Source organism: Hippoglossus hippoglossus, chromosome 5, assembly GCF_009819705.1.
Source record: "Hippoglossus hippoglossus isolate fHipHip1 chromosome 5, fHipHip1.pri, whole genome shotgun sequence".
Classification (NCBI taxonomy): domain Eukaryota; kingdom Metazoa; phylum Chordata; class Actinopteri; order Pleuronectiformes; family Pleuronectidae; genus Hippoglossus; species Hippoglossus hippoglossus.
This window is the reverse complement of record NC_047155.1, coordinates 2,557,403-2,569,884: the sequence shown is the minus strand read 5'-3', so window position 1 is coordinate 2,569,884 and position 12,482 is coordinate 2,557,403. Positions and strand designations below refer to the sequence as shown.

Below are 12,482 nucleotides of genomic sequence, written 5' to 3'. Positions count from 1 at the left end.
CTCCACCCGTCAGTCTCTCTGCGTTGTTGTGTTCTTACCGACCCACAGGGCAACACTTCAGCACAGGCGAGAGCAATTTAGCACCTTTTAATGCAAAGTGTTTACCAACGTGTAGGATTGAGCCTGGATCGATTGGCGCATCCCGGGTTTCTCTAAACGTCTTTTAACACCAGACTCCCCAACGCGGCTCTCAGGCCTGTAATCGTTTCTCTTGGTTTGGAAAATCAATCCAGCGCTGATTGGATCCCCCGTCCCGCCCGTGTCTTAAAGGTCCCATCATTGTGCTGGGTAATAACTTGCACACGTATCGGTTGTCAAGTCATTGTTTGTGCATTTATTCTCCATTTAGCGTTTTCCCTTTTCAGCGTGTCTGTCTTTGAAGGACCCACCGATTTGCTGGTGCATCTCTGAATGTATGAATACTTATATAATAAAATATAAAACGCTTTCAAAACACATTTAATTAATCCCATTATTAGTTTATTGTCCTCACAGCTCGATTAACAATGTTGCCGTCATTAATGTTTTTTTTGCAGTTGAGCAGAGGCTAAAAGGTGAAGCCAATATTTATGAATTCTATGTACGTGTAGGAGTAAAAACATCACGTTTTACCGCGATGATCTAAACTGCGACTCCGTGTGCATGAGGGCAGAGTGAGATTCCAGCATTTTTTGAGAAATATATTATTAGGTTTATTAGTCATGATTAGTTCTGCTGTGAAAAACACTGCTATCATGCTTTTGTGACTCAGTTTGTTTTTAACTCTTACAAAACAAACTGAGTTAGATCAGATTGAGAAATTTCCGCTTTGGTTCAGAGACACGTTTATAACAGAAATCCTGCTGTTCAGTTTGAAAGACGTTGGCAGAGAATATGTAATGAAGAATTGAAATGTAGAATCCAGAGTTCTCACTTGTGGGGAAGCTTTGTCTTCAAACTGGGTTTCAGTGATGAGAACTTTTTGAAACTCGCTCATTGCTTTCAGAGATGTTTGTGTGATCATCCTGAGTGAGCAGAGTCGAGAGCTAGTTTTCACATCAGGATCACTGTGAAAGGTTTGTAATAATGTAAAGATCAGTAAGGATATGACTTGTCTCTACCTCCACCACCACATTAACAAAACTTTTATGTCAAAAAAACTAATTTCTTTAAATGTTTTCTGTAATCGTCAGCTTTCCCCAGAGAAGGAGTCCTTGCGTACATTTTTAAATGTCCGTCCTATTCTTGTGAACGCGATATCTCTCGAATGCCAAGAGGGAATTTCCTCAAATTTACTACAAACATTCACTTCGACTTATGAATGACATGATTTGATTTTGGTAGCCAAAGGTCAAAGGTCAAGGTCGCAGTGTTTATTTTTCTTGAACATGATATCTTCAAAATTATAACAATAAAAAGAATAAACTTTATTTGTGTAGCACCTTTCATACAAGCAGTGCTTTGCATACAATATAGATACAAATAAAAACATTTTTAAATGTAATTCATGTAAAAGAACAGATTTTAAGTAACATAAGAACTTAACATTTTTCAAAATGCATAAAAACGGAAAAGAAAGAAAGTGATAAAAATAATAAAAGTGCAAGATCTAAGATCAGCTTGAGGGAAAGTCAATGAAAATGTTGGTAGAAACGTTCAGTTGGACTCAAAGATGAACTGATTATATTTTGTGGTCCAAGGTCAAAGGTCATTGTGACCTTATATGAATCTGGATAAATGTGTGTATACTGAAACTTTGAAAGTTTTCTAGGTTTTTACGTGGCATTGATATTTTCACATCGGGGAATTTGTGTATTTAGTTTTTTAAAAATCCATTTATTTTATTTTGTCCTAATGCCTCGTTAAATGTTCTGTGAAGCAGTTTAAATGAATGGTTGATACAAATACATTTACACTTTAAATCCTGTTTCAAGTTGTCTGTGCAGCTGCGGATTTCCACCGTCAGCATCAGATTCAACAAGAAATTCCAACACAGGAGTCGATGTGAGTCGTTGGGTTCGTTGCCTGAAAAAGTTTTCTCCTTAGTCTCAACTTCTCTTATTTTTTGTTTCTGCTGCTTGTCGTCCTCTTCCTCTCAGTCTGTCACTTCTTCTTCACAAACATCTGTTCCCTCGCTCTCTGTTTGTTTCTTTGTTGATAGTCGATCTCATACCACACACACACACACACACACACACACACACACACACACACACACACACACACACACACACACACACACACACACACACACACACACACACACACACACACACACTCTGCAGTGTCCCTCTCTTCACACTTCAGCACTGTCCTCTTCTCTCTGAATCGCTTGGATCAAATAGAGCTTCACTAACATCTCTCTTTCCACTCGTGCGTCTCTGTTGCTCACTTCACTCCAGCAGAGAAGCCGGGGCCCTGGGATGTGTGAGGGCGTCGTGATGTTACAGCAGCGATGAAAGAACCTGGCGGGAATCTAATGATGAGAGAGAAATGAATGAGCATCTATAGAATCGGTGCACGACCCACAACTCAAATGGAGGAAGAACAGTCCTTTGTATTTCTTTTGTCCCTGAAGATGCAAAGATAAGAAGCCAATTTTCTTTTTCATGTTTTCTATTTTATTTTTTATGATAAGGCTGAGAAAGGTTGAGCGTCGCCGCTGAACACACTCCGTTTACCTTTTCCTGCCTCCGCCCCGGCTTCACATCTCAATTCCATCGAGAATGAAGAACCTACTATTTGTTCCCCATTTCTCCGGTGTGAAGAAGAAGAGGATCCTCCGTCCTCTCGTCGGCATGACCTTCTTTTGCTCTGCGATTGTCTCTACAAGCTTTCAACTCTGCAACTGCAGCTTCATTTCAAAGCTCTGGAATAATGTCTGCAACACAAGTCTTTTCTGGCGGGATCCAATCGGCTGTGAGGAGGGGGGGGGGGGGAGTCAGGTAGTGCAGAGTAATTGAAGGATCCTTTTGAGGACTTTCATAATAAAGCAAAACCAAGGCTCCTATGTGTTTTTTCACAGCTGTGCTTTTTGTGCATGTGTTTCTGTTGAAGTTTGTCCTTTAGAAAGAAACCATGTAATTGCCTGTTTTTAGCCCTGCAGGTATTATGAGGTTTGCTTTTCATTATATTTAATAATGGTTTTTAGCTTGAAATGTGCAGAAATCCGTGGTTTCCTGACAAAAGGCAAACAGCTCTGTGGAAACTGGAGGATTCAGTTTTCATCTGTTTTCTAAACTGCTGAAGAACAAGATATTTTTTAAAGTTCTAATGGAAATGACCGAGTGATTGAGATCCATGACTGCAAAATATGTTTTTATTCTTTTTACATTAAACAATAGTTTTATTAGTTATGTTGCTTGTTATAAACATTGCCATTTTCCAGACTGTTAAAGACACATGATAAATATATATGAATATGATTGTTCAGCACAGGCACAGCTATAATATATAATATAATAATAATAATAATAATAATTAGCCAAACTGTTCAAAAATTATAAAATAGATAATGGAACAAGTTTTTTTCTGAGTTGGATGTGATTGCCGGTGGGTTCTCATTAGCGACGCCACAAAGCTAGTGCTGTCTGGAGGGATGTGAGCTAAAAGGGAAGCATGCGTGGAAAAAACTAAATTATTATATCGCACTAAGTACAAAATATTAAAATGCTGCAGTGGTAAATGTTCCTAAAAACAAAGTGAAAGACAGAGAAGATAGATATTGACAAGAAAATTCCAATAAAGACACAACTTGGGATGAAATTGGACTAATTCAAAAATCTTGAAATGCAGCAGTGGCAGTTTACGTGAACCCTGATATCAGATGATAAACCTGCACTCAAGGCTTTATGATAATGATGATGTGTTGAGTTCTGCCTGAAGTCACACGTGACCTTTCAACAACACTGACAGTTTCCTCTGCAGCAACACGGATCTGTGGTGATTATTTTGTGCTGGTCGTTGACATCAGACACGTAGAGATCAGAACTTTAATAAACACTGTGTTGTATATTTGTATTAAAACCTGACAATGTGTGAGAGGCTTTAGACAATTTTGAGTTATGGCCCAAACGTGTTCTTGTGATTATATTATCGAGTGATTTCTTGAGTTACAGATAAAAAGTGTGTTTTTTAAATGTGATACTGACCTTTGACCCCCAAATTCAACTCAGTCATCGCGGCAAACAACATGGTTTTGTGAGGTCAGCGTGACCTTGACCCCTGACCTTTGGCCTGCCAAATGTAAATCGGCTCAATCCTTGAGTTCGAGTTTAAACTTGTCAGTAATTTGAAAGTGTCATTTCCTCAAAGTGTTCCTCGTTCACTCGCACAGACGGACAAATACGATTGTCATTAAAACAGACGACGGGTTTCGCTCTTGATCCCTTGTTTCCTCTTTGAACACCATCAAACCAACCCCATGTGCGTCCCCCCCCCCTCCCCTCCATCCCTCCATCCTCCTCTCTCTCTGTGTGTTCACCCTCCCTCCCCTCTTCCCCCACTGGCTGATTGCTGGGCATTAACAATTTAAATTGTTTGCCTTTTTAGTCACGCCAATTGTAATATCGCTTTCGGAGAGGCAGTCGTTTTAATGAGTTTCTACTTTGGGGTTCTCCCGTCGAGACGACACAGGAATAGATATCGGTCCTCTCTTCTTCTTCTTCTTCTTCTTCTCTCTCTCTCTCTCTCTCTCTCTCTCTCTCTCTCTCTCTCTCTCTCTCTCTCTCTCTCTCTCCTCCTCTCTCTCTCTCCTCCTTCACTGACGACTGAGCTCTTATTCTTTTATTAACAGAAAATATACTAAATGAAAAAGATCTGAGGGAGTTATTGTCTGCGAGTCTAGGTCATTGTAGTGTGTGTGTGTGTGTGTGTGTGTGTGTGTGTGTGTGTGTGTGTGTGTGTGTGTGTGTGTGTGTGTGTGTGTGTGTGTGTGTGTGTGTGTGCCACGTGTGTGTGTGTGCGCACACACTCCCTGAGGCCAGTGTAGAATGTTAGAATGTGTTCTTAATAAGAAAGCAGCGAGGTAGAAAACATTACATGCTTATTAATCTCTACCCATCTTCTCTCTCTCTCTCTCTGTGTGTTTCTCACTTTCTCTCTGAATTATTTAGTTTTTTTTTGCGTGAAGACAAAAAACAGTCGTATCAAAGTTCTTTGTATTGTGCGAAAGAAAAACCACAACAGGGTGATCGTCCTCTTTTTCATATCACTCACTGCAGACTTCAAAGATGTCAGTCAAATGTTTGTGGTTGCCGCGGTTGCGAAGTCATGGAACATCATCTTTGACAACTATGACCCTTTTTGTTTGAAAATGTCAAAACTCACATAAAATGTCACATAAAGTTCTCAAAGAATTTCTGCACCAGTACTTTATTACTACTGCTACTTCAGATTCTACTCAGGTTGTGCAGTGATCCTAACTGTCGTCCTCCCACAGTCTGAGCCGGTCAGAGTCATTGTGCGTAGACAGGAATGTGAGCATGTATGATGAATTTCTTGTATGAATTTGTTTATTTAGCTTTGCATTTGTCATATTATTATTCTTAATGGTCATTTGTGTTTTATATGTGCTCTGTGCATCTAGTTCTGTGTTTTTATACATATGTATTTGATTGAATAAACATTTAATCAAATTAAATACAATTAAATATAGATATTACATTTTTACTCCCTCAACAGATGCAAGTAGAAGTTCTGCCCCCTGGAGGCTAATTGCTGTGTGAACAGGCCCCAGATGTTTGCCACAATAAGCAGCTGCTACACTACAATTGTTTATTATCACTCAACAGACGTGTTTGTTCACTTCTTTTTATAATAAATAATAATTTCACCGTGCCCTCAAATCAAACCTCTACCACCAACCGATGCAGCTTTGTGTCCAAGACAGTTTGAATAAAGTTGGACGACATCTCAGCCCCTCAAAACTGATGACGAATCTTCGTGAGTGCCCCCTGGTGGCCACATGGCGGCGCCTGTATCTGAGATATTTTGGCCTCATTTCTGCACATGTGCATGGGAGGAGGTGAACATGCATCCATCTTTATTTAGAGTCTATGGCTATGATTTACACTGGAGCCGATCTGACCAGCAGAAGAAGCTCAGACAAGATGAAAAAGAGCAGATCATGTTGAGTTCAATGGGACAGGCGGCGAAAATATTCCTGTTATCCTTTTGGTGCACAAACTGAGGGGTAACAGAAAGGGAAGAGGTGGATAGAGGGAGTGAGGAAGAGTTTAAAAAGAGGGAGGGACATGATGGGTTCGAAAAAAGGTGTGAGAAAGAAACAAGGGGAAAGAGAGGGAGATTAAAAGAGACAGCAGACATGACGGAGAATAAATCAATCATAAAAGCAGAGAGGAGGATAAAAGAGGAGATGAACTCGGCTCAGTCGTCTCGCTCTGTCTGTCAAGCGTCAGGCCTTTGAAAATGTTACAAACAGATCAAGGTCCCTAACAAGCCAACACTCTGCGCTTTAAAGCCTGATGAAATAAAATGTCCTCCTCACTTCTGCTCTCTGCCAACTTTAGTTTATATTTGATGCATGCGAGGCAGTCGTCTGCACAGAGCCACAGTTCATCGCTGCATTTCAACGAGAAACAATAAAGAGGTGACGCAGCCTCACACTGTCTCTCTGATCACTTGTTGACATCGCACATGACTGTCACTGCAATGAAAATACATCTAAATTAGGTTTTTATTTATTTAAAAGACAGATTGTTTTGTGCAAAAACTAAAACAAAATACTTAATTTCTTGTTCTTGATGTTTTGAGATGTATATTGTATTATTCCCCCAGGGCTGGTGCTCTCTTCACCGTATCACAAAGTACTGAAAGTTGATGACTTCACCGATTACTTTTAATCAATCAAACAATGAAACTCTATTTGTATGGAACCTCTCATACAATTCAAAGTGCTTAATGGCCGATGAGCCGAAGAAAAACGCTGACAAGGAAATACAGTCAAATCAATAAAAGCTGCAGTAGCAATAAAAAAAAATATTGAATCATATCAAAGATAAAATAAGATCAAGTCAAAGTCGGGTATAATGATAATTCTGCCATATGTACAGGATATAGACGGGATTTCAGTTTCTCTCTGTGTAAACATACAAGTAGACAGAACATATGAGTATAAAACATAACAAGTTATCAAGTGATTAATAAGTACAAGTACAGAAATGTCTATAAACCATTCAAAAGCTGAAGAGAGAGATTTTAAACTTAGATTTTCAGATTTAAACTCTGTCAGGTAAAGAGTTTTCAGTGTAAACATCCCTGTTCTCTGTTTAAGGACCAGAGAATATGTTAAATAAATCCTATATGACACTGTTCTGGATTCTTGTGCATGTCTTATATACATTAACAGTAAAGTCTACTCAGATCTAATTTCTCAGCTTCTCCAGGAATCATTGAGTTTAAAACCTGTTTTGTAAAAAGTACCATTGACAATATATAAAAACAAAAGGCTTCTCTGTCAGGCTTTTTGACTTTCTGTGATTTCATCCTTACTTTTGATTCCTTATCTTCCTCATGTAGCTTATTCCAGAAGCAGCTTTGTTCAGTGTCGTAGCAGCGACTTCACAAGAATAACCAGAAAATCTTAATTTGCCGTTTTGTCCGACTTCCAAAAGTGTTTTTGTCTTTTGAAAGTGAACATTTGCATTCGCCCCAACAAGTTTTCTTTCTTCTCGGTGAAGTGGAGCCGAACTCGGAAGATGATTAGGAAGAGACGAAAACATATGTTCATTATCAACACGCTCGCTCCTTTCTCATTTCTCCATCAGTTATCCCAGAGACGGGTGAGAACAGAACTGTGAGACCGTGTGTTTGAAAGATGAATAAAACTTGTATCAACCGTCTTGTAACAGAAAAAAAAATAAAAGTTTGAACAGATGTTCACGAAATGTCAAGATGTTGAGAGTTACTCGTTTGACTCTGGATGAAAACGGCAGCTTAACGTCGACACTGTGCGAAATTAAATTGAAGAGATGGTGTGTGTGTGTGTGTGTGTGTGTGTGTGTGTGTGTGTGTGTTTTAAGTGAAAGATGGCTCTCGGGGCAGATTTTCCCTGATTCGTCTCACTGATTGTTCACATCTGTCTGCGTCTAATCGGTGGAACGTACATTTTTCTATCCCGAGAAGAAAGGCGCCTCATTTTCTCTTTTCTCCGCCTCCGTCCTTCCACTGTTAGTCACACAGTGTTGAGCTGCTGCGTTCGCCTTGAATGAAGGAGGAACAAAACTACACCCACCCAGAGACACACACACACTAGTAGGGTGTAGTTTTGTTGATGTTTAAACTCACAAACATGCTTTATATCAACACGGAGTAGTTCACGTGGTGGTTCTGCTTATAGTGATCAACTTGACCCGGGACCAACGTGATGTTGATCGCTATAACAAAATTGCGTAGCTTCTATATCCATGATCATTATATCCGTTTTCCACTGTATGAGCAACTGTCTGTTTTCATTTCTTTCTTCTCAGATGTCTTCTGAATTCTATCCATGATATTACTCGTGATATTTAATCAGTGTTATCATTTGAAAAGGTTCAGAAAACACATCTGTCCGCTCCTCTTTTCAGCCTCCGTCTCAAACACTTGGTTAAAGCTCAGTCTGCCCTGATTGGCCAGCTGGTCCGCTCTGTTGTGATTGGTCAACTGGTTCCCTCATTAGGAGGTGTGATGTTGCAGATGGGTCCTTGAGCTGCCATTTTGGAGTTTGGCCTTTTGTCCAGCGTCACCTTTGTTTTTTGAAACCAGCAGTGTTATGATCTGATTCTTGCGAACCCAGAGTGCAGAACACAAACAGCAGGAAGATGGTGGTAAAACAGGTTTATTGTTCAATAGCTGGAGCTGGAGTGGTGGTGGCAGGCAGTGGAGGTCCAAAGGTCCTGGCAGGGTGAGGCCGGAGCAGATTAAGGTGAACAAAGGAGGAGACACAGACATATCCTGACTGGGAGGAGCTGGTTGTGTTGTTGTTGGTTTTTTCAGGATTTACTGCATTTCACAGCGGCCTGTTCACACCTGGTGTTAAGAGGAGCTTTCAGTGAGAGGCAGAGTGTGTTATCCTTCATTCACAACATACAGTAACAATTAAAGTCAAATCAAATAGATGCATTTAATAATAATAAATCACATATTTATCTATAAAGCACATCTAAAAACTCACTCAGAATGAAAAACTAACAGAGTAGAATAAAGGTTAAGTTAAGGTTAAGGTCGTCTTTACTGTCCCCGAGGGGCCATTTGGTTTGCAAACAGTAGTCACACACAACCCATACACATCATAACAATACATAAATACACAAAAAGAGCATTAAGAATCCATTAGTCCTTTGTTAAAATACTAAAATATATTAAAATGTGTGTGTGCCATACACCAGGGCTACAGCTGGTTTAAAAGTCCGACCGCTGAGGGGACAATGATCTTAAAGATGACAGAAATTGAAGCATGACCACACATTACAATAATAAAACTAGAATTAGGTAAAATCATGGAATGTGCTTTGATAAAAGTAGGTTTTAGGTTTTGATTTAAAGGAAGTTACCGACTCAGCCGGCTGCATTTCCTCAGGCAGGTTGTTCCACAGTCTCTGAACCTTATTTCTAAAACTCTGTCTTAGTGTTTAGCTGAGAATCTGGATCAGTTCAAAGTCTCCTGCCAGAGGATCTCAAGGATTAAAGATCTGTGATAAACTGAGCAGTCAGAGCATTGAGAGTTTTACAAGTCATTTAAAGAAGCTTCAACTGGTTAGAAACTGAGAGTCAGTGTAAAGAGGCTAAAACCAGGCTGACGTGTTCCAACCTGTTGACTCTGGTTAGAATCCTGGCAGCAGAGTTCTGTTCTGTCTGAGGAGGCTCCTCACTTTTCTATAGAGACAAATAAAAAGACTGTTGCACTAATTATTCACCTAAATACATCACGTGGTTTTATTATGAAGTTTAAAAAGTTGTTTGCATTGTAACACAATATTTAAAGAAGTGTCATGTACTGTGTGAATGAAATGTTTAAATACTCTGAACACATGAAATAATTAAAAACACATAAAATGAATTTCTTAATAACTTTATTAAAATCCCAACAAAATTAAAAGAAAAAGAAAAACAATTGAGGAAAGGAATTTAAATCCTTAATGATTAATTCAAATCTGTCATACATGAATCCAACAGAGGCCACTGGCACCTGAACAGTCACTCATGAGTTTGGAGAAGCTCCTGCACGGTCCATGCTTTACAAATGACTAAAGGATATAATGGTCTTTGGTATCTGGGCAACACAGAATGTCTTGAAGGTACATTACACTTTACTACTGTTATAATGTATTAATTAGATTAATAAACATATTAATGCCTGAAATAAAGTGCAGTTGGTCTGTTGGACATGTTGACGCTCTGAGTTCATTGATCATTTCATCAGTAAAGTCTGTTCAGTGACTCTTGTTCAGTGATTTCATGGACACACAATCAGTTTGTTTCACCTCCATCTCACATGTGGAAAAGACAAGAACAAATAATCAGCTCATTGATGAGGATCAGGATCAACACAGGTTCTAAAACATCACAGAACCTGATTTCTACATTGATTTAGAAAACAACAGCAACATTAGATCTTTCAAACACATTCATGTCAGTGTAATTATAGATTTCTGTCTTTACAAAGTGAGAACTAAATATGTGTGATAAAGGAAGGTCAGTGTTTGATTGACAGCTGATCTCTGTGCGGAGCAGAAACGTCACCACGACGAACTTTGATCAACAAACATGGAGACAAAAGAAGTTCAAGATTTAAACAGAGAATCTAAATCACTGTTTTTAATGTCTCGAGTCTATTTAAGTTTGCACAACTCAACTGTGGCTCCATAACCAGCCGCAACTCCAGCATAGAGAGGCTGAGTGAATGTGGTCTGGACTCTGTGGAGGAGAGTCATGGTGTCAAAGACTCTGTAGAAGGACAGAACACCTGCACGGTGATCCAGGTACACTCCTACTCTGGAGGACCAAGGACCTGACACTGGAGTGTTGATGCTGTTGTAATAAAAGTTATAACTGTTTCCATGACAAACTAACATCCAAGATTTATCATTGAATCCAAATCTACATTCATGTGAGTCTCCTGCTCTGCTGATATTCTTGTATGTGACTCCTACACCAACTGCTCTCACCCCCACCTCCACCTCCCAGTAACAACGTCCAGTCAGACTCTCTCTACTCAGGACCTGACGCCAATGAGTGAATCTGTCTGGGTGATTAGAATAAGACTGATCTTTACTCATAAATGTTACTTTTCTTTTTCCCTCAGATAATAACAGATGTTTGTATGCTGTGTTTGGATCCAGTGTGATTTCCTGTGAATATTTTAAGAAGTCAGCTCTGGTCTCTGGCTCTGGTTGTGGCAGTAAAACATCCACTTGAGACACAATCTGTAAAATCTCTGTCTCTGTCTCACTCAGAATGTCCTGTAGTCGACCTCTGACCTGTGACACAGCTGCTGTCACGTCCTCAAAGGTCCTCAGAGGACGGATCCTGATGCTGGATGATAGTGTAGATTCACTGAGTGGTGACAGTGAGGGGTAGCTGTGTAGAAACTGGTTGTGATCCTCTGTGTCTGAGAGCTGCTTCAGTTCATGGTCTTTCCTCTTCAGCTCAGTGATCTCCTGCTCCAGTCTCTCCTGAAGCTCTCTGACTCGACTCACTTCAGTTTCCTGCTGGGATCTGATCTGCTGCTTCACATCAGAGCTTCTTTTCTCCAGCAGACGGATCAGCTCAGTGAAGATCCTCTCACTGTCCTCCACTGCTTTATCAGCAGAGCCATTGACGGCCTCCTCCTCCTGTTGAAGCAGCTTCACATCTTTCTCTGTGTCCTGGACTCTCTGCTGGATTGTTTGTCTCCTCAGCCCGAGCTCTCTCTGCCTCTCAGTCCTTTCTGCTGCAGCTGACACTGTGTCGTGGTCTTTATGTTCCTCCACAGAGCAGAGATAACAGATACACTGCTGATCAGTGCGGCAGAACAACTTCATGACCTCGTCGTGACGAGAGCAGATGTTCTCCTGGAGCTTCTCCGAGGGCTCCACCAGCTTGTGCTTCTTAAATGGAGCTGACTGAAGATGAGGCTGGAGGTGTTTTTCACAATAAGAGACCAAACAAACCAAACAGGACTTGAGAGCTTTCAGTTTTCTCCCAGTGCAGAAATCACAGGCCACATCTTCAGGTCCAGCATAGCAGTGATCAGCAGGAGCAGCTTGGAGTCCAGTCTTCTTCAGCTCCTCCACTAAATCAGCTAACATGGTGTTTTTCCTCAGGACAGGCCTCGGTGTGAAGGTCTGTCTACACTGAGGGCAGCTGTAGCTTCCTCTCTCCTCCCCATTGTCCCAGTGGGTGTTAATACAGCTCATACAGTAGCTGTGTCCACAGACAGTAGTCACTGGATCCTTCAGTAGATCCAGACAGATCGAACAGCAGAATCTTTCTCTGTCCAGTTGATTTTCTTGCTGCGCCAT

The 12,482-nt window shown here is 40.4% G+C and overlaps 1 protein-coding gene across 1 annotated transcript; it reads right to left on the bottom strand.

The window, feature by feature from the left end:
* Nucleotides 1-10,139: 10,139 nt before the first annotated feature.
* LOC117761390 (tripartite motif-containing protein 16-like) lies at nt 10,140-12,482 on the bottom strand. The gene has a single exon (XM_034585233.1). The coding sequence runs from the start codon at nt 12,480-12,482 to the stop codon at nt 10,812-10,814; it is 1,671 nt and encodes a 556-aa protein (XP_034441124.1). The 3' UTR covers nt 10,140-10,811.

Excerpts from the sequence above, each read along its gene's own strand:
- LOC117761390 (XM_034585233.1), bottom strand. The coding sequence starts at position 12,482 with ATGGCGCAGCAAGAAAATCAACTGGACAGAGAAAGATTCTGCTGTTCG.